The sequence below is a fragment of the Sorex fumeus genome, unplaced genomic scaffold, assembly GCF_029834395.1.
Source record: "Sorex fumeus unplaced genomic scaffold, SorFum_2.1 ptg000030l, whole genome shotgun sequence".
In the NCBI taxonomy this organism is placed as follows: Eukaryota; Metazoa; Chordata; class Mammalia; order Eulipotyphla; family Soricidae; genus Sorex; species Sorex fumeus.
In genome coordinates, this window is record NW_026606087.1 from 28,766,760 (window position 1) to 28,794,567 (window position 27,808).

The 27,808-nt window shown below is 41.2% G+C and overlaps 1 protein-coding gene across 9 annotated transcripts in view; it reads right to left on the minus strand.

The window, feature by feature from the left end:
- DLG2 (discs large MAGUK scaffold protein 2) overlaps positions 1 to 27,808 on the minus strand; it is a 1,600,462-nt gene that overhangs the window by 1,378,408 nt on the left and 194,246 nt on the right. For 5 of the 9 annotated variants that reach the window (XM_056115947.1, XM_056115965.1, XM_056115956.1 and 2 more), the window contains exon 1: positions 5,898 to 6,061. The exons of 2 other annotated variants lie outside the window; for them this stretch is intronic. In XM_056115947.1, coding sequence (XP_055971922.1) covers positions 5,898 to 5,999 — 102 coding nt within the window. In that variant the 5' untranslated portion in view covers positions 6,000 to 6,061. Of the gene's footprint in view, positions 1 to 5,897; positions 6,062 to 27,808 lie in introns of those variants that run through there. 2 more of the 9 variants (XM_056115959.1, XM_056115958.1) reach the window with 1 other exon arrangement.

Genomic DNA, 27,808 nt, shown 5'->3' on the forward strand with positions numbered 1-27,808 from the left:
GTGAATTAACATTTGTAAAGCATGTAGGAAAGTGGTGCATTGCAGCTGTGTGTAAAGGCTTTGATAGTATAAATATATATTTTACTAATAATAAAATAAACAAGAAACTTGCCCTTTTCATATACCTGGATTGTTTGCCCAGCATCTTTTTAAATTGCTACACACAAATATAATCATGGAGCTGCTATTAACTCATGAGCACTTTTAACACTCAGAGGGAAAAGAACCAAATGAGTACTTTTATTTGTAAATCCATAAAGTAGAAGATAACTATTTAAGTTGTCTATAAGATATAGGGTATCATAGCAAAGAAAATATATATACCATCTCTAAAATAAGTACAGAAATACACACTATTGAGTCTTACAATATTAAAAATTGTCTGATTAACACTACTACTCTAGACTTACAAAGCAAACAATTATAAATCTAAAAAGACATTTAAAAATTAAACCATATATGATTACAACTATATTTTTAATGAATATCTATAGACTACCACCATTAAAATATACGGGTAAAGAAAAAATTATATATTCAAATATCTCCAGTCCTCTGGGATAATAGTTTCTAATTTTTAACTTCATGCTTTTCTAATTTTTTCAACAAACATGTATTTAAAATAAAAACAAAAAGCATAACAATCGTCAGACACTGACATTGTTTAAAAATATTCATATAGAAAATAACTCTGACCAGCAACATTATATACAGTTGACATATTGATAAGTGAATCATCTGGGATCACCTCTCTCATAACAAATTTCCTGTCTGAGAAAACAAATAAATAAAGAAAACCATTTCTCTACCAGATACTTTCTGGGCAGACAAAAAGAGGTGTGGAAAAAGTTAAGAAAATTCAGAGGATCCCAGGGAACTGTCCACCGTGAGGTGCTGAAATGCACTAAGCTCTGGGGAAATTGAAAATACTTAATCAAGTTGGATTATGCTCTCCTCCTCTTTACTTCTTTAATAAGAAATTTTCTCCTTTCAATCCTCACTTCTCATTTCTTGTTTCTTCAGCTGTATCCTTGCCCTTATCCTCATTTTTCTTTCTTTGGGATTAGTCACCATATAGAGAAATAAGGGGAATTGTTTTCTACCAGATGATATTTTTTCCTTTAAAAAGTGGAGCTGTTGTTTCACTAATTTCATGGTGTTTCACTAATAAAAATTTTTAAAAAATAAAAAAACTCAACAAAAAGTGGAGCTGTTTACCCACTATACCAATTGTATGGCCCTCCCGTTGATCGTCGATTTGCTCGAGCGGGCCCAGTAACTTCTCCACTGGAGACTTTGTTGTTACTGTGTTTGGCATATGGAATACGTCATGGGGAGCTTGCCAGGCTCTGCCGTGCGGGCGAGATACTCTCGGTAGCTTGCCGGGCTCTCCGAGAGGGGCGGAGGAATCGAACTCGGGTCGGCCATGTTGGCCGCTTGTAAGGCGAACGCCCTACCCGCTATACCAATTAATAGGCAAAAAACAAGTTCTTGAACTCTAAATCATTTTCAAAAATATTTATCTGAATACACCAACAGTGTACTAAAGATATATGGCCAAGGGACTAGATAATTTGATTCAGTGAAACTATTTTATTAACAAATGGCTGAGGGCTTAGATATCCAAGAGTAATAAACATCTTTCAAAACTGTCCCTTTTTAATTTAAAAAGTGAAAATTGTGGCTAAAATATTTTATGAAATATCACATAAATAAAAATATTCTACCTTTTGTTTTTGTCTTGGAAATGCTGACCAGAAAAGTCAGAGAAGGAAGGAATGTGGATGAGCAGAAGATGATAATATTTTCAGTGCATCTTCAGTTCACTGGACTGGGCCATAGAACTACATTCAAAACTTGAATGTTGTCAGGTGGAGAAACAAAACTCAATGCAGGATAACCTGATGCCTATTTTGTTCAATGTCATAAATATCACTGTGAGAGCAATTGAAAGCCTTTCAAGAGACTTTTATGAAAAGTCCATTTCCATGAACAGCAGAGTACGCTAAATGATATATGGAGAAGGCCAATATAATGGTAAAATATTTTCTAAACAAAGATTCTCTTCATGTGCTCTTAAGGGTTATGTGGGTATATAGTGTTTCTGCATTTTGGGAAAGAGAGAAGAATTAGTTCCCTGGATAAGCTTGACATTCCTGAATGAAGGGGATAATGTTTTGTCAAATGTCTTTCATAGTATCTAATGTCTTCCATTGTAAAGTGGATAGAAAGATACCCCTCATTTATTGTCTGTTAAGTAGAACTGTGTGGCTGGCATGATGCAAAAGGTGTTGGGTTGGAGAAAAGGTGTGGGTTTAGAGAGGATGGAGACCACTAAGAGATGAAATATAATTATTCTGGGTTTCCACCTAGAAAGATTCAAGGTGTACCATTCAAGGTATTCCTCGGTTGGATGTGAAAACCAAATTAAGTGTTTCTGAAGCTGACAAAGTCTGTTCATATATAAACAAACTTTTAGACTTTGCCTCTCTGAATATCTTTCAGAGGAGAAGAAAATAAATATTCATTCCAATAATAGTTTCTTTTCTTTCATTTCTGTTGTGGAGAGGCTTGACCAGGGGCTATCCCTGTATCTGTGCTCAAGGGATAATGTGGTGGCAGGGATCAAACTGAGGTCACCCTCATGGAAAGTAAGTGCCTAGCTCCATAACTATTTCTCTGGTCCTAATCTTATTTTTTTAAGTGTAGGAGTACTGCTATTTATTCAGCCATTGATTAATCTGCTAATCTTATCTTTTTAACTTACTAGATAACAGTGGAAATAGTGTTTGACTGTTCCATGTTAACTTCTATATTTACATGTTTTTTTTAAAAGGAAACTATTTAAATTTTCTTTCATTACTCAGCAATTCAACTAAAATACTTATTTCATAGAAATCTCATTTTAAACTAATATTATTATATCATCTTCTATCACATCAATTGGCATTGAGTTCATGGGGGATAAGAATGGTTTTTATTGGCACATATCTAACATTTTTGGTTGCTTAATGTATATTTTGATTAAATAAAATGATAGTATTGGTTTTGCATTAATTTTCATAAACCTACTTTAGTTTTGAATATTGTAATCAATATATGATGGTTCCTACATTTCATGAAAGCAGATTAGAAAAATAACTAACAAAAGTAATTGTCAACCTAGTAGCAAAGATAAATGACTTTGGAAAAATATCAATCAGTTAAAGAAATTTAACTGATTACATAAAATGATTGGGCCCCCCTCTATGAGGCTCTGAAAGCAGCCAAAGGGCCGGCCGGCCAGAGAGATTCCTCAACAATCTAGATCACATGTTGAGCATGCATGAGCCTTTATTTGATCACTAACTCCACAGATGGTCCCCTCAGCACTGCCAGGAGCAACTCCAAGGCAACAAGCTGGAGGCACTTCAGAACACTGCCAGTGTGGTCCCTAAGACTAATAATTTTTAAAAGAAGAAAATAATCAAAGTACCTTAAAAGTACCAAACACTTAAAGACACATGCATATGCCGCCTTTAAATAATATCTCTTGCAATTACACAGTAACAAATAATATAGCAATGATTACTGTGACCATTATACTAAGGAAAGCTAACATTAAAAGAAAACTTTTTTTAGTAATACATCTGTCGTTTTAAATTTCAAGTCTATACTATATGTAAATTTTCCACATTTTATCCTCCTATCATCTGTCTGACAATGTCTGAAGAAAGACTAGAATACAAAGCTTTATTATTCTTTCTATAGCTAAGATTTGAAGGCATGAACCTTAAGTCATTCTCTAGTTAATCAATCATATCAATTATCAAATGTGTTTAAAATGTTACTGGGCCCGCTCGAGCAAGTCGATGAACAACGGGAGGAGAGTGACAGTGACAGTGACAGTTTAAAATGTAATCACTGATCCCACTACATATGAAGATCATTAATTATCTTATCCAAACACTTGGGAAAATGGAATGGAACACACTATTTTAAAGTATTGTTTTCTTTTCATAGATGCTTGGTTTCTTCTCCGGAGAACAGTGCCTACCAATATGTAGTTAAAGGTGTTTCATTATGTCAATGAGATTTCCACAAAGGGAATTTGTTCAAGCAGAACACCAAAACACAAAATTTAAAGACAGTTGAACTTACGTAATTCCCTAATTAAAAAAAAAAAGTACTCTTTACAACAATTCCCTAAATATTGTCTGAAGATCAAAGGGGAAACTTTTAACAGTATAAAAGATACTTATTTGAAAATGTATTTCAGAGATTAAATGTATACTCAACAACATTTTCCACACCAAAAGCTCATCTCACTTGATCATTAGCTTACATTTCAATTCTCTCGACAAATGTTTCACCTTTGTTAATAATCATTTAGCTCATCAAGGCAATTCTCTTATGTTTATGGAAACAGATTCTAAACAGTAGCCATTGCTGAGAAATTACTGCAAAGTGTAATTAGCTGAGTGAGCGGACAGAAACCTGGGGGGACGCTTGGTAGGACGCATGAGGAGAGATGATGGGAAGTTGGTTATTGATGCTGCTCATTCGGAGACTGACAACAAACCAACTACTATGGGCCCTTTTTTGGCTTCTCGCTATTCTTTACTGTAATCTGTACATTCTTCACGGACCTTAAGATGCATTCTATCTGACAGAATAAAGAATTTGCATCTTTGGGTGTTACTTGAAGTGATCACTGGAGAATGTTAATGCTGTGACGGACAATTTCATCTACTCTTCTCCTTCCATAGGAGAAAACCTGAGACTCTGGAGGGAAGAGATCTTCAGGCCATAGGGTAAGATTCACAATCCTGACTTCCAGTTTTTTCCATTAAGCCCACATCTGCCCTGAACACAAGCCGTGAAGTTGAATGCATACGTTTCATTGATTTGACCACCTAAGACACTTGTCAGCTACCTGACCCATGTATTACTGTTCAGAATAGGACGCCTGTGATTTTTTATTTACTTATAAAAGTATATTTTCGTTTCTTCCAGAGGACAGTTCTCTCTCCTTTAGAGAGCCAAGTTGTCGGCTACATACACAACCAGGCAGAAACACCCACCAGCTTCTTACAGTGGGGTGGGGGAAAATAAAAAAGCAGGTAGCCATGCTGTGAGGAGTCCTGAGCTTGTCCAGGTCCATTCTGGGGCTAAAACTGCTCAAAACCCAAGTTCTGAGAATATTTTATTTATTGGGGGAGGGGGAAATCAGCAAGTAAGTTTCAGATAAGGAGCCACGCACCAAGGGTAGCCGGCTTCACCCTATCGCCCCCCACCCACCCACCCACCCACACACACACACACACACACACCCCTCATTTCTCATTTTCTAGAGGGACAGGATGACTTTTGCAAAAATCGACTGTGGGACAGTTTTATCCCGAAAACTTCGAGTCACTGCGCCACCTCTTGATAACATTTCTGTGTCGATTTCAAGTGAATTGTATAAGCGCTGGGGGCGGGGTGGGGGGGAGAGACACAATCGGGGACAACGCGAGTCTTGCTCCAGATATTCATTTTCAACAATGCTTCGATTAAAAAATAGATGAATAAATAAATGAAGAAGAAGAAAGAAAAGAAAAGCAAAAGCCCCTCCTCCGCCTTAAAAGTGCCGGTCGCACCCTGGCGCGTGCCCCGGTGCCCGGCGCGACCCTGGCCAGCTCTGGGCGTGCCGGGTCCGGTCCGGGCGAGCTCGGGAGGGGACACACGCAGCCCAGCGTACCCCACGCCGCGCTGCACCCCGAGGCGCTGGCCACCGGCACGACGGGGCACCCGCGCCTCCCCGGGCCCCGCAGGACGCAGCCACACACACACGCGCGCACACACACACACACACACACACACACACACACTCTCGACAACAAAAGGCAGCGGGCGCCACGGGGACCTCGTCTTACCTTGCATCCGAACATCAACGACAAAGTGTTGTTGGTGCAAGCAACTTTGCAGTGGCAGATCATGGGTGTGAAGCAGTCGGGGTCCTTCAGCACGGGGCACATTCCTCCCGGGGCTGCGGCGGGGCCACAGGAGCGGCAGCCTAGCGCCCCCCCGCGCCCCGCGCGCCCATCCCCGCCGCGCGCAGGCGGAGCCAGCCCGGGTCGGGGCGGAGCCGGGCCGCACCCCCGCGGCCACCGGGCCCAGCGCGCCCCGCGACCGGCCGCCGGGGAGGGGCGCGCTGCACGCTGCGGGGAGGGGGCGCCGCGCACGCCCCCGAACCCAGAGCCGGGGGTGGGGGGTGGGGGGGGCGACCCGCGCTGCCAGGTGCGCGGGGCCCGGTGGCTGGGACAGGGCGCGGGGACGCAACCACGCTTGGCGCTGCTGTCGGCGGCTCGCTGGAGGCTACGCCGGGCTCAGCAGCCGGTCCTGAGCCCCCACCAGGGACGGCCCCTGAGCGCACCGACCCGGCAACCTGCACCGGTGCCTCTGCGCTCGTGGACCTCCGTGCGCCCTCCGTGCTCCTGGCCCCTCTGTGGGCCCTCCGTGCTCCAGGACCTCCGTGCGCCCTCCGTGCTCCTGGCCCCTCTGTGGGCCCTCCGTGCTCCAGGACCTCCGTGCGCCCTCCGTGCTCCTGGCCCCTCTGTGGGCCCTCCGTGCTCCAGGACCTCCGTGCGCCCTCCGTGCTCCTGGGCCCTCTGTGGGCCCTCCGTGCTCCAGGACCTCCGTGCGCCCTCCGTGCTCCTGGCCCCTCTGTGGGCCCTCCGTGCTCCTGGACCTCCGTGCACTCTCCGTGCTCCTGGCCCCTCTGTGGGCCCTCCGTGCTCCTGAACCTCCGTGCACTCTCCGTGCTCCTGGCCCCTCTGTGGGCCCTCCGTGCTCCTCGACCTCCGTGCGCCCTGCGTGCTCCTGGCCCCTCTGTGGGCCCTCCGTGCTCCTGGACCTCCGTGCGCCTTCCGTGCTCCTGGCCCCTCTGTGGGCCCTCCGAGCTCCTGGACCTCCGTGCACTCTCCGTGCTCCTGGCCCCTCTGTGGGCCCTCCGTGCTCCTGGACCTCCGTGCGCCCTCCGTGCTCCTGGCCCCTCTGTGGGCCCTCCGTGCTCCTGGACCTCCGTGCGCCCTCCGTGCTCCTGGCCCCTCTGTGGGCCCTCCGTGCTCCTGGCCCCTCCGTGGGCCCTCCGTGCTCCTGGCCCCTCTGTGGGCCCTCCGTGCTCCTGGACCTCCGTGCGCCCTCCGTGCTCCTGGCCCCTCTGTGGGCCCTCCGAGCTCCTGGACCTCCGTGCGCCCTCCGTGCTCCTGGCCCCTCTCTGGGCCCTCCGTGCTCCTCGACCTCCGTGCGCCCTCCGTGCTCCTGGACCTCCGTGCGCCCTCCGTGCTCCTGGACCTCCGTGCGCCCTCTGTGCTCCTGGCCCCTGCGTGCACCCTCAGTATTCCTGGCCCTTCGGTGCTCCTGCCCTCTCAGTCCTCCTGGCCCCAAATGCTCCTGCACCTAGTGGCTCAAAAGGCTCCCCACTCCCTGGGGGTCAGGGGAGACTCAGCTTCCCACCAAGCTTGATGGGACTCATTTTTCAAACTCAAGAGGGAAGAGTGGCCTTTCTCCACCTGATGTCTCTGCGGCTCTAAGAAGCCTCAAGGACAAATGACAAGATGCCACAAGTGTATGACAAGACTGGAAAATATTCCATTGGTTTTCTTTTATTTCTTTTTTTCTTTTTCTTTCTAAAGCAAGGCTGTCAAAATTGCGAAATACTAAGTGCGTGCGCGCGCGCGCGCGTGTGTGTGTGTGTGTGTGTGTGTGTTTGTCCCACACACACAGGCATGTGACTGGCCCAGTTGACAAAAGTGTGTTATTGGGGGGGGGGGGGCATAGAGAAGATCAGGGACAGCTCGCATTCTTCAGCGCCACCTGCACACTGCGCATGTATAGCTCGCCAGTTGAAAGCAAACAAAACATCCCGCAAGGGCATCAAACTCTGGGCTGTGTTGCTGTGTAAGTTATCTATCATATATGAGCCTCTCTTTACTCATCTGTAAAATGGAACAATTAACCCTCCCTTGTTAACCCCAACCGTAGTTGGTGTGAAGAATAGTGCTGGTGTGCAATACACTACTTTGCAAATCCTGGTGGCGCCTACCAGCTGCTGAATACATGCTGAGCTTACCTCATGTCTTACGTGTTATTCGACACTATTTTCACCAAGTGAAAAAAAAAAACTAAGGCCCCAGAGTTACATGACTTGCCCTAGTCCCCCCGAAGTACACAAAAGTGACATTCAAAGAAAACTGATGAAAAATAACTTGTAAAGCAACATTTCCGGAGCTTACCCACGCTTCTCTAGAAGCATGGTAAAAGTCTTCAAGTATTCCCAGAAAAACTCAGGCTCCATGCGTGCTCCCAAATGTGCTAGTCCCTATAGTTTCTTTCAAATTGGGTCTTTTTGAAGTACAGCAACAACCTACTCCTACATCTACAAAGAAACCTCTGTTGGAACCCTATCCTCATCATTTCCATCAGAAAACCTAACACTCACTCTTGAAGTTCTCAAAAGGGGGCCTATTGTTGGCCCCCCATGATATTTCCCCATGGCCAAGTTGAAGATCATTGAAATGAAAGGCCACAGCATAAGACTAATGTCACCTGTTGCAACTGAGGGAGCCCCAGATAAAAAGCAGAAGATCTGGAAAGGGTTGGAAAAAAATGACTTAAACCAACAAAGACCCCAATATCATTAGACACCTCAGACCCATAAAAATCCAATTAAGGAGCAAAATGCTTGCAAATGGTGTAAAGACACAACATACAATTTTCTCTTCAACCTCCCCCCCCCCGCCCCCTCCCACGCATACCCCAAACCCTATGCACATCTGACCTAAACTAATGAAAACCAAATCCATATCGTGTGAAAACTCCCTAAATTACTTATTTAAAATGTAGATTTTCAAGCCCAACCCTACATTATCACTTATAGGTCAGGAGGATATCAAATAATTGGAAGTTTTTGTTTGCTTGTTCTTTGGGGCCACATCCTGCTTTGCTCAGGGCTTAACCTTAGATCTGCACTCAGGGAGTCACTCCCGGCAAGGCTCAGGGATGAAATGTGCTACCCGCATGCAAGGCTTACCAATGACTTGCTCACACTGCCTTACTTGCAGTACTGTCTCTCCTACCTCAAGGAATCTGAACCTTTAATCAACCTTCCATCTTGAAAAATAAATAATAGATATTTCTTGAAAAATTAAGATTTTTTAAAAGAGGGAATCAATAAGGGCAGAGCACAAGCAAGGGAAGACAGTTGAAATGGCAGTAAATCTGGTTATAACAACAACGACAAAAGGCAACTATTCCTCAGCATTCAGGATTCTTTAAAATATTCACTGCAGGGGTTCTTACCTAGTCAATTATTCAATAAGAAATCAGGATTAAGTCCATCAAGAGTCTATCTAAGGGGTCTCAGGAGGTTTAATAAACATGTGCTTTAATATATTAGAAACATTTTGGAAGCAGATTTATGGTCTGTGAAATCTTAAAGTCACATTCACAGATTAAATGCACCCCCTTGGCATTTTATCCCTTTATGTTACCATGAAACGTGTGATTGTGTGAGCACTTCCACCTACAGAGTGTCTATAATTATGGCTGTTTTTCCAAAGGAGAATGAATTCTAAAAAAAAGTTGTACAATATTTCCCTTATTCACCAGTCTATGATTTGGCTTGCAAACACCCCAAAAGTATTGTATGCTCTATATCGTAATGTTCCAATAATATCTAACACAGTCTTTCCCTACTGAATTACCAAACTAAGAGTGACCTCCTATTCTAGGGCAGCATTAAAGCTCTGTGCAAGTTATTTCCCATTTTATAGTTTGTGCTACTTTAAAATAATAGAATCAAGTGACTGAATATCATGAAAACAATTGATTCATTTCTGTGATGTTTTATTGCTTAATTTTAATCAATGACTCTCCACATTTTATACACATAAACATATACACACATACATTCACATCTGTTTCCTATCTGTCGTTCATGTAAATCCGACAAAATAATTTTCCTTAACTCTTTTAACTCTCTTAACTCTGTTATCTCAATAAGAGTTCTGTAGTAAATTATAGACGTGGTTGAGGGGGGATGTAGTTTCCATGACAATGCATTCCAACAGTGATAGTCAATAGTCATTAGAGTTAAGAAAATGAATCACTGCTACCTTATTATAGAAACACAAAGCATTATTGATCTGAAAAGCACTATATTTGAACTATACTGTCTGAGGGTGGATTGCAATATTTTTAGGAGAAGGTATTACTAGGAAATGTCAGAAGAGGATCCATTCATTTAAATAGTCAAGATAACTAGTTTAAATTCAGTGAAATTAACCACCCTTAGTACCAATGATTCGGGCTGGAGCGATAGCACAGTGGTAGGGCGTTTGTCTTGCATGTAACCAGCCCGACTGAGCTGGGTTCGATTCCTCTGCCCCTCTCGGAGAGCCTGGCAAGCCACCGAGAGTATCTCGCCTGCACAGCAAAGCCTGGCAAGCTACAATATGCCAAACACAGTAACAACAAGTCTCAAAATGGAGCCGTTACTGGGCCCACTCAAGCAAATTGATGAACAATGGGAGGCCAGTGTTTGTTTGTTTTTGTTTGTAATAAGCACTTTTGAAATAATAAGTTACATGCTAACTTAATACTAATAAATAATTTTCCTAACATCAACTTTCCTCAAATTGAACCCATGAATAAAAAAGAAAAAGAATAGAATCATCCATAAATGTGACCAGAGCTGATTGTTAATCTTTCATTATTATTGTTGCTGTTACTGTTACTATTTCTAACAGAAAATTTGTGAAAGGTAAGAGTCTTTAACTTTCAACACAATTTATTCAATTTATTATCTTCTTTTGCTAACACTTGCCATAGCAATGCTTAATGACAGGTGGCTTGTATTAGGAGAGGAAATGTACTAGATACTTGGGCCATTTGTGTTTACCCACTGAGTGTATTCATTACCAAATGAATTTGAGCCTTCTACTCAATCACTCTCAACCTCAAATCCCTTGTCTATTAAGAGTAGATGGACATACTAGAGAATCACTTCCACTGCTGGATCTCTTCGAGTAGTCTCCTAATAGATCATAAGAAGATAAATGTTGCTGTGTACACTGTTGTAAATTTCATTGTCTGCTGGAGCCAGAGCCTGCCCTAGAGAGCCAATTATCAGTATCTCTTTCCAAATCTTTACTTAGTGGCATCTTGCCAGTTGTTTAGAATCAGTCCAGAAGAAAGTATTTACATCACATAAACTGGCAGACATTCTGGCTTAAGACTTTTCCTTTGGAGAAAAATTTACCAGTATCGAATTAGTCTACACGTTTGTATCTCTAACCGCCTTACCAGAAAGGAAACTGACTCAGGCCAGACAGGGATATTTTTCAAAGGATTAGTCTCACACTTCGCTTCCTGGGTTCCTGAGCACTGCACAGGGCCGGCAGCTGGACCCAAGCACTGCCAGGTGTGGTCCCCAAAGCAAAGAAAGCCAACAAGAAAACAGCCAAAGACAAAGACATATCAACAAAAAAATACCCTGCTATTCTAGTTAGCTAAATAAATCGCCAACAATGAACTGTGATGGCTTCCAGTTGCAAGTGTTTGTCCTCCTCATGGTAAGTATCTTCGAGTTTGACTGACTACAGTCTATGCTATTCCATGACTAGCAAAGTAGTCTGCACAAGGCACTTGCAATTCTTTCTCATGGCAGAAGGAAAGATAATCAACGCCTCAATATGCTTGCAGTCTTTTAAAATACCTTCTGGTTCACAGATCATTAAAAAAGCATAACATGGGCCTGCTGTTAGTGATAATACATGGAGAACAATCATTTCATGGGGAGAAATGGGAGAGTATGGGGACAAATAGTACAGAAGACTGTTGATAGAATTAGAATCCGACTTAAGGAGCCAGTTCTTAACAAGTAGGTCATTCTGCTCTAACTTAGCACTAACACATCTCAATTTTCTACCTACTTTCCATAATAGTCTTTGTTATTTAGCAGCTCTTCAGGAGAATTTTCCTCTGTGTCTTCAATAAAGGAATCGTGGTAAATTTAGAAAACATAACTTTGGAGCCAATCAGATACAATAGGATTTGCCTCTAAAGTGATTTTAGCTTTTATATTTCTTCCTCTTTCCTCCCTGTCACTGTAAATTGAAAAGCACTTATTCTCATTTAGTCTTAGTAGACATGTTTTCATCAACAAATGAGAAGTTGAACTACAGTTCTATCTACCGCTCCTCTAATATGCAGAGCAGAGAGGTATAGCCATATTCTCTGTATTATTCCATTTGTAAGTGAATTTAAGAGCTTCTCATGAAATAAAAAGGGACTGAGAAGATAACTCACTGGTCAGGAGCATGCTAACAGAGACCCAAGTGACATGTGGGGTCCCCAGTACCACTGGATCTGAGCTGAATACTGATCTATCTACTTCTATTGGTGAAGAATTGCCGGAAGTATCCTGGACACCTTGAGCACTGCTTGTGAGACCTCCCCAACATAGAATATGATGCTTACTTTCCTCAATAATCATATAAAACTTTACATAAAACATGTAAGATTAAGTTCATAGGAATACCTGAACAACCTACTTGAGAACTGGTTGTCCTGTTCTGTGAAAGACTGTTAATGCTGTAGAAAGGTTAGCAGGGAAGAAGAAAATATATCAGATGTAAGAGTGATCTGGCTGTCACCTGTGTCACCCCACTGAGAGCTGGGGTTGATCTGGTGGGTCAGATGTCCCCTTTATCCCTTACCTCTCCAGGTGCATCCCTCCTGAAGTGGCCTGACCTCCATTGAAGCTGACACCCTTCCCTTAGAGACAGCAAGCTCTTAGGTTGAGGGTGTCTGAGTAGCTGTGCTCTCTGCTAGAACCTCCAAAGCAGCTTTTAAGAAGAAAATAGATTTCAAAATACCAGCAACACTTTAGGGTGTTTGCTAGGCTCATTGCAAATTGGAGGAGCTTTGTGCTCCTGTAATTGCTTTTCTTTTTCCATTCAAAGTTCATTTGAAGCCTGGGATCAGCTAAGGTGGTAAATCACATAACATGCATGTGTCAGACCCTGAGTTTAGTCCTTGGCACCAGCTGATACCACTCCAACCCTGGGCATAGTCCTGTGTGTCTGACCACTGGTAGGAGTGCTCCTCCCAAAAATTAACTGCGAAGAACAAACCTAGTCCATCTTTTTACTGAAAAATTCCAATTCTACTTAATCAATTTTCCCTGTCTGGTAGTTGATTGAATCATAGTGCTGCTCAGAGCAGCTCCCGCCAGACTGTCCTGAAGAGAGAGGGAGTGGGAGTCAGGGACCTGGAAAGCTGGCTGGAGCCTTCTGTATGCAAAGCATGTGGTCAAGTAGGTTGTTTCAGCATTCCTATAAACTTAATCTTATGTACTTATATATGAGTCATTTGCCTGATGGTCATTCCCTATTTAAAAATGTTACCCCCTCAAAGACTCCTCAAATCTTAATTCTCCTGTAACCTGTTACTGAAGAAACACACATACAGTGAAGGCTCAGATTGCTTTAAGTCCTGTGCAGACAGATTCAGGTATTCATCATGCTTTTCCCATGGTTGCAGAGCTTCTGAGCTTCCTGAACTTTGTAAATCTCCCACTTCTCACCTGCCAGCAATTATGACTCCTTTGAGCCAATAACACCCAGTGAAAGGTTGACCTTTATTTAAATCATATTTGGCATGTATGCCTGACCTTTACTTGAAATAATCTCCTTGCTTATTTGTACTTTGGAATGATTATTTAAAGCCGAATAAATGAAGAGCAAATAAGCACGTGGGTTAAGGTAGGTTGTCTCCAGCTTCCATTAGTCACTAATTGAAATCTTACAGACTTTTGTCTTCTAAACCTGCCCTTTCAAGATGGAAGTAGCAAACGCATTGGTTCAGAATCTCTTTTGATTCTTCTTAACAGCAAGTGTTTTGAAATACTAACTGCTTTTAGTTTCAACAAGACAGGACTTTTTTTTTCTTTCAGACATGGCACTCATCTTTTCATCAAATTGAAAATTTTTCCTTCCTTCCTTCCTTCCTTCCTTCCTTCCTTCCTTCCTTCCTTTCTTCCTTCTTTCTTTCTTTCTTTATACATTTATTCTCTTATCTTTGGACTGTGTGTGTAGGTACTCAAGGGCTATTGCTAGCTCTGCTCAGGATTAACTCCCATTCGTATTTGGGTGCTCAGTATACAATGTGGTACTAGGAATCAAACCAGGGCTGCCTGCATGTAAAAGCATGTATTCCAGCCATTATGCTATTACTCTTGTCCTGAAACAAGCAATTTAAAGTATTAAAAAAACCAAATGAAAAATCTCTCACTTGTGGGGTGGAGAGTGGGGGTGGCTAGGGAGGATACTGAGCAGTGCTCAGGGATTACTTCAGGCTCTGTGCTCAATAATCACTCCTGGTGATGTTGAGGGTACCATATGGGATCAAGTGTAGGTTGTCCACATGAAAGGACCTTATACACTGTGTCATCTCTTCTGTCCCTTATTTACCAAGTTTTATTTTAGTGCTGAAAGAATTAAATTTTGGTCCTGGGCTCCAGAACTAGCCTTAATAACATATCGCTATGAAATAGCCAATCAGTTTCTTTGGCAGTTAATTGTATAATCCTCAAAAAGAAGAAAAATTTTTAAGTAATGCCTATATCACTGAGTTGATGTGACAATTGACTATAATGGCACAAATGCAAATATCAATATGCCTAACTTATGTATAAAAAGTAATAATTGATGCAAAGGACATAAAAAAAAACTAAACATAATACATAACGGCCAAATCACTAATTCTAATTGTATATTTTGTTTACACATCTGTAGAAGGAATGTGAACTACAAGAGCTAAATGAGGTGACTTACCCTGATAAACACCACTAGATTTTATTGCAAGCAGAGTCCTGTGCTATTGTCCGCCTACCCAATTACAAATCCCTAGGTTGAGATAGTCCCCTAGGCAAAACAACATAGGTCTTAAACTATAAAAAAAGCAAGAACTCCTGGGAATATATCCTGGAGAGGCAAAAAAGTACAGTCGAAATGACATCTGCATTTCTATGTTCATTGCTGCACTATTCACAATAGCCAAAATCTGGAAAAAACCCAAGTGCCCGAGAACAGATGACTGGTTATAGAAACTTTGGTACATCTACACAATGGAGTACTATGTAGCTATTAGAAAAGATGAAGTCATGAAATTTACATACAAGTGGTACTACATGGAAAGTATCATGTTAAGCGAAATGACTCAGAAAGAAAGGGATAGACATAGAAAGATTGCATTCATCTGGGGAATATAAAGTAACAAAATAGGAGACTAACACCCAAGAATAGCTGAGATAAGTAAGTACCAGAAGGTTCTTATCTCCATGACTTGGAGGCCAGCCTCACATGCTAGGGGAAGAGACAGCTCAGATAGAGAAAGGAGCACCAAGAAAAGGATGTTGGGAGGATCCTCTCAGGGTGGGAGATGCATGCTGAAAGTAGATTATAGACCAAACATGATTGCCACTCAATGCCTCTTTTGCAAATTACAGCACCCAAAAGGAGAGAGAGAACAAAAAGGAATGCCCTGCCACAGATGCGGGATGGGATGGGGATATGGGAGGGGTGGGAGGGTTACTGGAATCATTGGTGGTGGAGAATGGGCACTGGTGGAGGGATGGGTATTCAATCGTTGTATAACTGAAACCCAAGCACAAAAACTTATAAGTCCACAACTGTACCTCATATGTTTCACTAATAAAAAAATGTTTAAAAAAGCAAGCAAAAAGGTGCCCAGGAAAGATACAATAAAACAGTTTAGGTGTAGATGCAGAGGGCAAAAGAGGAATAGGAAACTGTGGAAACATGATACTTTTAGGGTGCCTGCTATTTGGCTGTCTGAAATGGTTTGTAAGCTCATTTATGGCTGCCCAGGTGACCCTAAAGCTTGGACAGTCTCTGTGTGTGTTTGCGTCTTTCTCCAAATTATAGTAAAACATATAGTAAAACATATAGTAAAACATTGTCCACCCATAACCGTGAAGTTTCAGTTTACCTGAGGTTTACCTAAAATTTACCTGTGTTTCTCTAAACCTGTTTCACTTAGGGAAACAATTGCTTACCTAAAACTGTGAAGATATTAGACCTCTATGTCACTGACTGTGTGTGACATAACTATTTTGTTTACTCTTAATAAATTGCATGCAGCCTGATTAATGTTTTTTATATTATCAAAGTGTAAGTAGAGCCTACCTGTATTTTTATGCACTGTTTGTATAACATATTAACAAAAAACCTATCACTAAAATGTATGAATTACTCTTGTAAGGATAATATTTTCTTTCTTCATTGTCAGATCAACTCAAGTATATATTGGAATATCTGAATTGTGCCTATGAGAGCTAGACTGTAATCAAGAAAGGCTTATACAGGGTCCAACATATTAACACATTCCCTTCATTTCCCCATTTTAGTTCCTATGGTTTGTATGTTATTAATCCAACAAATATTATGTGTGAGGCACTGCTCTAGATTTTTAGAGTAGTGGTAGGAAAGATAGAGACAGTGCTGATCCCACTGAGATTATATACCAGAAGGCAGATTGGAATTAATACTCGGGAGAGAAGTGTGTGGAGATGAAGCTCACTTATTAGAAGGTCAGAGAACATTTAACTGTGAAAGTGATTATTGGCTTGAGATCATAAAAGTGAATAGCAGTTTACTGGGAAAAAGAAGAAAAATAGAAAAACATGTACACAAATAACACACAACTCTAAAAACTGAGACAAGCTAATAATTGCTGTAAAGGTAAAGGCCCTCCCGTTGATCGTCGATTTGCTCGAGCGGGCCCAGTAACGTCTCCATTGGAGACTTTGTTGTTACTGTGTCTGGCATATCGAATACTCTCGGTAGCTTGCCGGGCTCTCCGAGAGGGGCGGAGGAATCGAACTCGGGTCGGCCATGTTGGCCGCTTGTAAGGCGAACGCCCTACCCGCTGTGCAGAAAAAAAATAGGTAGAAACAAATAAGAAACCAAAAAAGAAAGCAGATGTCTATAGGCACCATACTTAAATTTTTAGCCTATCAGTCTAAGGAAAAGAAGTGAACTATAGTTTAAAGCAGTTGTGTGGAAAACAATGAAAATATAATAAATGGAAAATATTTTAATAATAAAATTTTATCTACCTACATATGTTGAAATATAGTATTCACATTATCTGTGCTGACATTAGTTATAACAGTAAACCTATTGATTATTTTTTGAACATTTCCTTATGATCCTTTACTTTCCCTACCTATCAAATTCTTTCCTACTTCCTTACTTCAAACACTGATCTACTTTCTGAAACTATAGATTAGTTTGAGCTTTCAAGAAATGGGTATAAATGAAATTCTATGGTTCAGCATTTACTGTTTCCAAACATTTTGATATTCATATTGGTATGTTCTTGAGTTCTTTCTGGAAGAATTTGAGAAGAATGGGTAGAAGGTGATCTTAGAATATATGGAAGAAGTCACTAATGAATCCCTCTGATCCAAGAGTTTTGTTCTTAGGAATATTTTGTTTGTTTATTTTTGGGACACACCTGACTCTGTACTCAGGAATCACTCCTGGCTGTGCTGAGGGGACCATATGGGATTTTAGGGTTCGAATCTGGGTTGGCGATATGCAAGGCAAGCTTCCTACTGGTTCTACTCTCTCTCCATCTTCTGTGTGCTGTGTAAAAGCCCCTCTAAACCACACCAGCAAGTATTTCCCAAATCTTTCCAGTTTATGAAAAATGTGAAACTGTTCCTTTATTTAGAATCAAATTTTGGGGGGAATAAATACTTCAGCATGGTATAAACAGTTTTATTCTTTTTCCTCTACTTGATCTTAGATGGAGGGGAAAGTTAGTGAAATTAGATTTCAGACCAGACTGAGACATCTTGATGCAGCCATATTGCACAGCTGGGCATGTCAAACCACACTGCTGTGCTTGTGTGTGGACCTTTCTCTAAAATTGGGATCTAGGATTTTGTTTCCCTCTGTATAGTATGCCCCATTGTACTAGGGTAACATATGGTGACTTCTCAGTTACCAACTTGATTTATCTTTGACAAAGTGGTCCGTGTGGACCATTGGGATTGAGACATGGCGCTTCTCCCTGAAACCCAATGCTTTGATTAGACAGGAAATTCATCACAAAAAGAAAGTGCACGTATGAGTCAGGTAATATCATTGTCTGCACTAGGAGAGGGTGGCCTTGAAGATTATCCATTTTTCAGTTATGAACTTTTTTCTAAGATGCTGCTTTTGGGAGATGTCTTTCCAAGGGAACTCTTGGAAGTTAACATGGAATATGTTGGTCCCTGATTTTTGTGAAAATACTATGACTTTAATAGAAACAAGAGAAGACAAACAGAGGAGAGGAGGAGGAAGAAGAGGAAAAGATTGAGAGAAGAGATTCAGGTCTTGCAGTGATGTTAAGAATTTAGGTGTATTTTTCTCTTTATGGACTGGAGCGATAGCACATTGGGTAGGGCGTTTGCTTTGCACGTGGTCAACCGGAGTTGGATTCCTCCATCCGTCTCTGAGAACCCGGCAAGCTCTTGAGAGTATCCCGCCTGCATGGCAGAGCCTGGCAAGCTCCCTGTGGTATATTCAATATGCCAAAAACAGTAACAAGAAGCCTCACAATGGAGATTTTATTGGTGCCTGCTTGCGCAAATTGATGAACAACGGGATGACAGTGCTACAGTGCTGTGGTCCATACTTTGAACTTTTGTTCCATTCTCGAAACGCCCGGCAAGCTACTGAGAGTATCTCACCCGCACGGCAAAGCCTGGCAAGCTACCCGTGATGTATTAGATATGCCAAACACAGTAACAAGTCTCACGATGGAGACGTTACTGGGCCCGCTCAAGCAAATCGATAAACAATGGGAGGACAGTGCTACAGTACTATTATGAATTCTAAACCTGTTTAGAGAAAATGAACATCTCAAAATGTTGACTATATTATTTGTAATTTTTCTCAGAAACATTCTGTAATTTTCTGTTCAGATATTTGTCTTTCATCATAGTTCATATCCTAGTTATTTCATATTGTAAACTAGTACAAATAAATTTATTAAATCCAATTTTTAACTAATCATCCTTAGAATGTAGAAAATATTTTAATCTTGTATATTAACCTTTTATACTGAAGATTTTGTAAATTCATCAATTTACCTTTACCTTGGGCTAGAGCGATAGCACAGCGGGTAGGGCGTTTGCCTTGCACGCAGCCAACATGGCCGACCCGAGTTCGATTCCTCTGCCCCTCTCGGAGAGCCCGGCAAGCTACCGAGAGTATCTGGCCCACATGGCAGAGCCTGGCAAGCTCCCCGTGACGTATTCGATATGCCAAACACAGTAACAACAAAGTCTCCAATGGAGACGTTACTGGGCCCGCTTGAGCAAATCGACGATCAACGGGAGGGCCTTTACCTTTTACCTTTACCTTACAATTTTAATTCCATCATATATCAGATCATCTGTGAATAAAGTTTTACTTCCTCCTTTTTGTATGATGAATAGAACATCTAGTAAAATGTTATATAAAAGTAGTAAGAGTAGAAAACCTTGCCTTTTCCCCTAAGGAAAAAAAAGTACTATGTGCTTTAATATGGTACACCTGATTTTCTTTCCCTAAATCATTCCTAAAACTGTAGTGGGGATCACTCTTGATGGTACTAGAGACAACATATACAGCACCAGGGATTAAACAGGAGTCAGCAATATATAAGGCAATGCCTAAAGCTTTGTATCATATCTCTGGCCCTTCAAAAATACTATTTATTACATTGAGAAAGAGCTCTTATTCTACGTTCATGAGATTTATTTTATTTGTTTGTTTTAAACTAATGAGGGACATCTGGGTAGATAGTACAGCTTGTAGGGTGATCGCTTTGCCCACAACCAACCTTGGTTCAATCCCAGCACCCCAAACGGTTCCTTGAATACCATCAGGAGTAATTCCTGAATTCAGAGCCAGAAATAACCCCTGAACATTTCCAGGTGTCGGCCCCAAAAAATACATCAATAAAAGAAAAAAATTAAACATACTGGATTTTATCAGATAGTTTTTCTACACTTATTAAATGGCCTTTTCTTCCTTTATTACTATGATTCATGGTCACAGTCACAGTCCTCCCGTTGTTCAATGATTTGCTCTAGCGGACCCAGTATCGTCTCCATCATGAGACTTGTTACTGTGTTTGGCATATCGAATACGTCGCGGGGAGCTTGCCAGGCTCTGCCATGCAGGCGAGATACTCTCGGTAGCTTGCCGGGCTCTCCGAGAGGGGCTGAGGAATCGAACTCGGGTCGGTCATGTTGGCTGCGTGCAAGGCAAATGCCCTACCCACTGTGCTATCGCTCCAGCCCATTACTATACTTATGTTCTAATATTAAATAATTCTGTATTTTGGGGAGAAATCTTATTTAGATATAAAGTTCTGTACTTTCAAAATACTGTTATATTCCATTTACCAAAATTTCATTTAGAGTTTCTGCCTCTATGTTCAGTGATGAATACTTATCTGTGGTATTTTTTTTTCCAAAATTTTCCTGCTCACGATATGAGTATAATATTGGCCTCATAGAATTTGGTGGGATGTTTTTTCTTTCCTTCAATGCATTCTGTAGCATGTATAAAATTAATGTTATTTTATTATTAAATTTGTCAAGATTCATAAGAATGAATGTGGATATGTGTTTGTGCATGTGTAAAATATCAAGATTTTATTTAAATTATTCAGAGTAAGAATATAATTGTGATAATATTTTTTTTCCAGATTATGTTGACTTTCATGTGGAAAACTGAAGAACAAGAGGACTACTTAAGAAGCACTTGCAGTATTGTGAGCAACCAATGATTCAAATTTAAATGATGATATTAGCAGTGAAAATTAAAGTAAATGATTGAAGTCAAGGAACATTTTAGAGGCAAAAAATGAGATATAGATGCTGGATACCATGTGGGGAGTTCAAGAATGACTTCAAAGTCTCTGGTTTACATAAATAGGTAGTTCACGATGCCATTCATAGAAATAAGCTATACATAAACAGGAGTGAAACAGTGTGAGAAAGAAGAGTAGGGATTATAGTATTGTTTAGTTTTAGGGTTTTTATTGTATATTTGATTTAAGATGCCTTATATAAGACTAGGCTGAATACATGTCTTTAGACCTCAGAGATCAAAATCTGAATTTATGCCCTGACTCTGAACAAATTTATTAAAGTGTTGGCTAGGGATGATTTTATTTATCCAGAGAGAAGAGGTAATAAGAGAAAATTATCAAGAGCCAGTCTTTTGAGTTCTAAAGTATAATACTTTTCTATTTTATTGTTTCAATTTTCAGGACCTCTATTTTTCTTAGTGGCAACTCTATTGAGTCTACCCGACCCTCACATGATAGTGCTTTTTAGTAGTGCAGAACCATTGTAAGTTGGGCAAACTAGGCAGAAAAGTGATGTGACAAATTAAACATTTCAGTAAGAAAAAAATGTAAGATATGAAATTAGAAATATCTAAAAAAATAGAAATGTCTACAATGCTTACAAGTTAGCCACCTTCTAGATTTTCAGCTATTAGAAACACTGTTGTTTGTTTTCTCATAAATAAACCAATGAGTTTTCAAGATACAATATTTCTTGAAACATTAAGATATTAATGGATTAAAAACTCAATACTAAAAAAAGTTATCAAGGAGAGGACAATCAAAATCACAATGTGATAGTATTATACACCAATTAGAATGACTAACTTTTTTTAAAGTTTAAAATTCTTTTTTTTTTAATTAGTGAAACACTATGAGGTACAGTTGTAGACTTACAAACTTTTGTGCTTTGGTTTCAGTTACAGTTTCAGTTTCAATGATCAAGTACCCATCCCTCCACCAGTGCCCATTCTCCACCGCCAATGAACCAAGTAGCTCTCCCTCATCCCCCTCACCTCTCACCCCACCCCACCTCTGTGGAAGGGCATTCCATTTTGTGCTTTCTTTCCTTTAGGGTGCTGTGGTTTGCAATAGAGGTATTGAGTGGACATTGTGTTAAGTCTATAGTCTACTTTCAGCATACATCTCGCATCCCAAGCAAGTCCTCCAAACACCCTTTACTTGGTGTTTCCTTCTCTATATGAGTTGTCCTTTCCCCCAGCATGTGCTGCAGCTTCCAAGCTATGGAGCAGACCTCCTGGTACTTATCTCAACTATTCTTGGGTGTTCAACTTCCATTCTGTTACTTTATATTCCCCAGATGAGTGCAGTCTTTCTATGTCTGTCCCTCTTTTTCTGACTCATTTCACTTAGCATGATACTATCCATGTAGAACCACTTGTTTGCAAATGTCATGACTTCATCTTTTCTAACAGCTGCGTAGTATTCCATTATGTAGATGTACCAAAGTTTCTTTAACCAGTCATCTGTTCTCGGGCACTTGGGTTTTCTCCAGATTTTGGCTATTGTGAATAGTGCAGCAATGAACACACAAGTGCAGATGCCATTTTGACTATACTTTTTTGCCTCTCTGGGATATATTCCCAGGCGTGGTATTGCTGGGTCTAATGGGAGCCCATTTTCTAATTTTTTAAGAATCATCCATACTGCTTTCCAAAAGGGCTGAACCAGTCGGCATTCTCACCAGCAGTGAAATAGTCCCTTTTTCCCCATTAGAACAATTAAAGATCGAAATTTCAAGAATTGATAAGGATGTAAAAGAATTGAAACTCCCATATCCTTCTGGTAGGAACATAAGAATGGTCCAAACATTTTTGAAAGCAGTTTGACATCTTTTTGACAGTGAAACATAAATGTACCATTTCTACATGATTTGTTCACAATGTTCACAATGTTCAAAAAATGTTTAACCTGACAGCGGGTTAACCTGTTCTGCAGGGCAAGTGAATCAGCAGTCTTCAAGCTCCCTGAACCCAAAATTGCTGCTGTACCTTTGACCAGACCCCAACAACTTGAGACCAAGTTTACCAAGAAATTAAATGACCAAAAGTTAGGTATGTGGTAGTCACTCCCACACATCACCTCTGGCTCAGCTCATTTAGTGGCCTTATTTCAGAGACCCATAGACAAATCTCAAAAGAGATCAAAAGCCACAGCTTACCTCGGACCCGAGTATGGCTGAACAGAATGAGGTAAATTGGAGGGGGGCACCTGATCAAGCAAAGCCCTCAGCAGCCACTTGCTTCCACAATCCAAAATCTCCACCATACCCCCGGCCTGTCTCCACCATCTCAGGACGGACCTAACCAAGATATCATCTGCTGAAAATTCTGGTATGCGGGTTTTATGACTGAAATCTCCAGGCTCCCATGGAGTTGGGGTGGGCTACCCCCCCACTTCCCAATACACATGGAAGCACTGGCAGTCACCCCCACAAACCAACTCTGGCGCTTCCCTGTAAACTCTATTACTGGTCTTGCTTCAGAGACCCATAAATCTCAAAAGAGATCAAAAGCCAGAGACACAGCAGTTAGTCCCAGAAGACACCACAATGCTGGAGATCTCTCTGGGCCTCATACTGAGCCAATTTCACTGGGGCACCCCAGTTGGAGTAGATGCATTTTCCCCGCCTACCCCAGATAGAATCCAGGCAACCAAGAGCTTCCACAAGCAGGGTACAGGTATGCAAGTTCCAGGACTAATATCCATGCAGCTGTCGCTCCCCAGCTCCCCGTCCACATGTTGGCCTGGATGTCACACCTACAATGTCCCTCCTGGTGCCATTTTAGTGCACCAACAGCCCTGGTCCAAAGACGCCCAATTGTATCTCCAAATGAATTAGTGTCCTACAGAAATGTCTCTGGAACCCAACCATTTACAATCTGGATTCTAGAAGCATGTGTTTGTGGCAGTCATGATATTCACAATGAGCAATGGACAATAAATGATCTAGCATCTGCCCCTGGCAAGTAGGTTTGAATGGTGTTGGGAAAATTCGAGCAAAACATAACGCCGAAAAGTAGAGAGAGAGTATTGGGAAAATTGTCTCCTATGGAGGCAGAGTGAGGACTGTGATGGGTAGGTGCGGGGAGATATACTGGAGACACTGGTGATGGAGAGGGTGTACTGGTGGAGGGATGGGTGTTCAAACAGTGTACAGCTAAATCTCAAACATGAAAGCTTTGTAACTGTATCTCTCATGGTGATTCAGTTAAAAAAAAAAGTAATGTGGAGTTCATGCCCAATTCAATCAGCTTAATCAATGGCTGAAAAAATAGCAGTACTCCTACATTTAAAAAAAATTTTTTTAAATGTTTAAAAGAAGAGACTCGGGGCTGGAGAGATAGCACAGCAGGTAGGATTTTTGCCTTGCATGTAGCCAACTGGAGTTTGATTCCCAGCATCCCACGTGGTCCCCTGAGCACCGCCAAGAGTAACTCCTGAGTGCAGAGCTAGGAGTAACCCCTATGCATCGCCAGGTGTGACCCAAAAAGGAAAAAAAATAGCGTTTCATAGTAGGCAGAAAAGTGAAAGAAAATAAGCACAACTAAGTGAAAAAAATTAAATAAATAAAAAATAAGAGACCCAAACTGGGGATAACTAACTTAGATCAGCAAAACAAGATACAATCAACAATCATGCAACTTCTTTATTGAGGTGTGTTGGGCTCCCAGGTGATGCTCAGAGGACACGTGGTCTCCTCATATTATCCTGAACAAAGCAGGACAGCAGCTCCATGCTCAGTGCTGCTTGGGTGCTGCAGTGTTGGGGACTGCCTGGGCCATTGTGGCTGTGCTCCAGGGTCTCAGGGCCACATCAGGAGGAACTCTATGCTACTGGGATAGAATTAAGGTTTATGCTGTGCAATTACAGTTGCATCATATTCTAGAAAATAAAAATTAATGTACTGTGATATAATGTACTGAATATAATATAGATCTGCCTAGCGGTAGGGTGTTTGCCTTGCACGCAACCAACATGGCCAACCCGAGTTCAAGTCCTCCGCCCCTCTCGGAGAGCCCGGCAAGCTACCGAGAGTATCTTGCCCGCATGGCAGAGCCTGGCAAGCTCCTCATGACGTATTCGATATGCCAGACTCAGTAACAACAAAGTCTCCAATGGAGACATTACTGGACCCGCTCGAGCAAATCGACAAACAACGGGAGGGCCTTTACCTTTACCTTATACCTAGATATGGGGAAAAGCAAAGTCTTTAAAAGTCTTGAAAAATCATTAGGGTGATATAAATGATTAGTCTCTTTTTATAATGTTTGTACCTAGCTGTCAAAACTCATCAAATAATAAATTTTACCTTAGATTGTAAATAGATGCACTTTATCATATGTAAATTATATATAAGTAATATTTATTACTATATTTTAATTGCTGTGATTACAAATTAATTAGCTATATTCATTTCCAGTTACTTATCAAATTACCTATCAGTGGTATAGGTTTGAAGGGTGTTTGGAGAAGTGCTCTTAGAAGTGCTCAGGAGACTGAGGATCACTCTCAGAAACTTAGGGAACTGGGTCTGATGATTTAATGTTAATACCTGAGGATACGATGCTATTCAGGAAAGTGGTACGGAGGGAGAACAGGTGTCCCCAGGGATCAAACCTGGGTCATTGTGCACGTAAACATACTCCTCTGCACAATCTACTGTGCCTTACTGGTGTAGGTTTTAACCCAAGTACTCCAGTTGATTTCTTGTTACACAGTTATAATACTAACTTGCAACTTCCTACTTTATAAAAGTAGGAAAATTTCTATCAGAAAAGAAAAATTCATGAACGTTTTAGTTTTCCAAAAGTAAAAATAAAAATTACTGAGTTTTTGTAAGATAAGCATGTAATTTCTTTTTTTAAAAAATTTTATTAGTGATAAACCAAGAGGTACAGTTGTAGACTTACAAATTTTTGTGCTTGGGTTTCCATTGTACAATGTTCGAGTACCCATCCCTCCACCAGTGTCCATTTTCCACCACCACGGATCCCAGTATCCCTCCCACCCCCCATGCCTCCCACCCCACCCTCCCTGTGTAGCAGGGAATTCCCTTTTGTTCTCTCTCTCCTTTTGGGTGCTGTGGTTTGAAAAAGAGGCATTGAGTGGCAATCATGTTCGGTCTATAGCCTACTTTCAGCAAGCGTGTAATTTCTTTGTTTTCCCATGCCTAAATTTTACATTACTAGGAAATACATATTTAGTTTCTCTCAAGGATCATTCCTGGAAAAGCCTGGGAACCATATAAGGCACTAAAGATAGATCCTGGGTTGGTTTTACATAAGGTGACTGTCTTCTAGCACCCAAAGACATATATATATATTTTAATAACAATTTTCTAATCTTTTAGAATGCAAAATTTCAAAATATTGATAAAATGGTGATTAAAGAATAAAACTTAAGAATAAGAATTCTCTGCCAAAGGTATCTGGAATCTTAGTTTGAATATTAGTAAGACTAATTCTGGGCATCTTTGTGTGTGTATGTGTGTGTGTGTTTTTAATTTTTTAAAATTTTTTGAATTTTTATTAGTGAGATACCATGAGGTACAGTTGTAGACTTACAAATTTTTGTGCTTGGGTTTCAGTTATACAATGATCGAGTACTCATCCCTCCACCAGTGCCCATTCTCTACCACCAATGATCCCAGTATTCCTCCCACCCCCCAGTCCCCCCATCCCACCCCATCTCTGTGGCAGGGCATTCCCTTTTGTTCTCTATCTACTTTTGGGTGGTGTGGTTTGCAAAAGAGGTATTGAGTGGCAATCACGTTCAGTCTATAGCCTACTTTCAGCATACTTCTCCCATCCTGGGAGGATCCTCCCAACCCCCTTTATTTGGTGCTCCCTTCTCTATCTGAGCTCCCTTTTCCCCTAGCATGTGTGGCTGGCCTCCAAGCCATGGAGTAAAATTCCTGATACCAATCTCGGCCATTCTTGGGTGTTAGTCTCCTATTTTGTTACTTTATGTTCCCCAGATGAATGCAATCTTTCTATGTCTATCTCTTTCTTTCTGAGTAATTTCATTTAACATGATACTTTCCATGTAGTACCACTTGTATGTAAATTTCATGACTTCATCTTTTCTAACAGCTACATAGTACTCCATTGTGTAAATGTACCAAAGTTTCCTTAACCAGTCATCTGTCAGAGAGATGCAAATCAAAACCACAATGAGATATCATTTCATACCACAGAGACTGACCCACATCCACAAGAACAAAAGCAACCAGTGCTGGCGCAGATGTGGCGAGAAAGGGACCCTCCTTCACTGGAGGCACTGCCGACTGGTTTAGCCCTTTTGGAAAACAGTATGGATGATTCTCAAAAAATTAGAAATTGAGCTCCCATTTGACCCAGCAATAACTCCTGGGAATATATCCCAGAGAGGCAAAAAGGTATAGCCGAAGTGACATCTGCAATTGTTTGTTCATTGCAGCACTCTTTAAAATAGCCAGAATCTGGAAAAAAACCTGAGTGCCCATGGGCAACTTTTGTCAGATCAAGGTAACTAAACGTTTTATATATAGTGATATCAAACCATACTGGAGTACTCAAAAATACCTCAACTGGGGCTAGAGAGAGATTACAGTGGGGAAGACACTTCCATTTGAATACAATCAACCCATGTGTGAATCCCAGCACTGTAGATTGCCCCACAGCCCTGCCAGGAGTGATCACTGAGCACAGAGCCAGGCAATTTCTGAGTACCATGGGCATGGCCCCCAAACCAAACAAAAAACTAAAAGAAACACCTCACCTGTATAAGTAATTATATTAATTGATTTTTGATTACAGGAAGGAAAAAAGAAAGTAGGGGTAGAGAGGGGACTACCTGT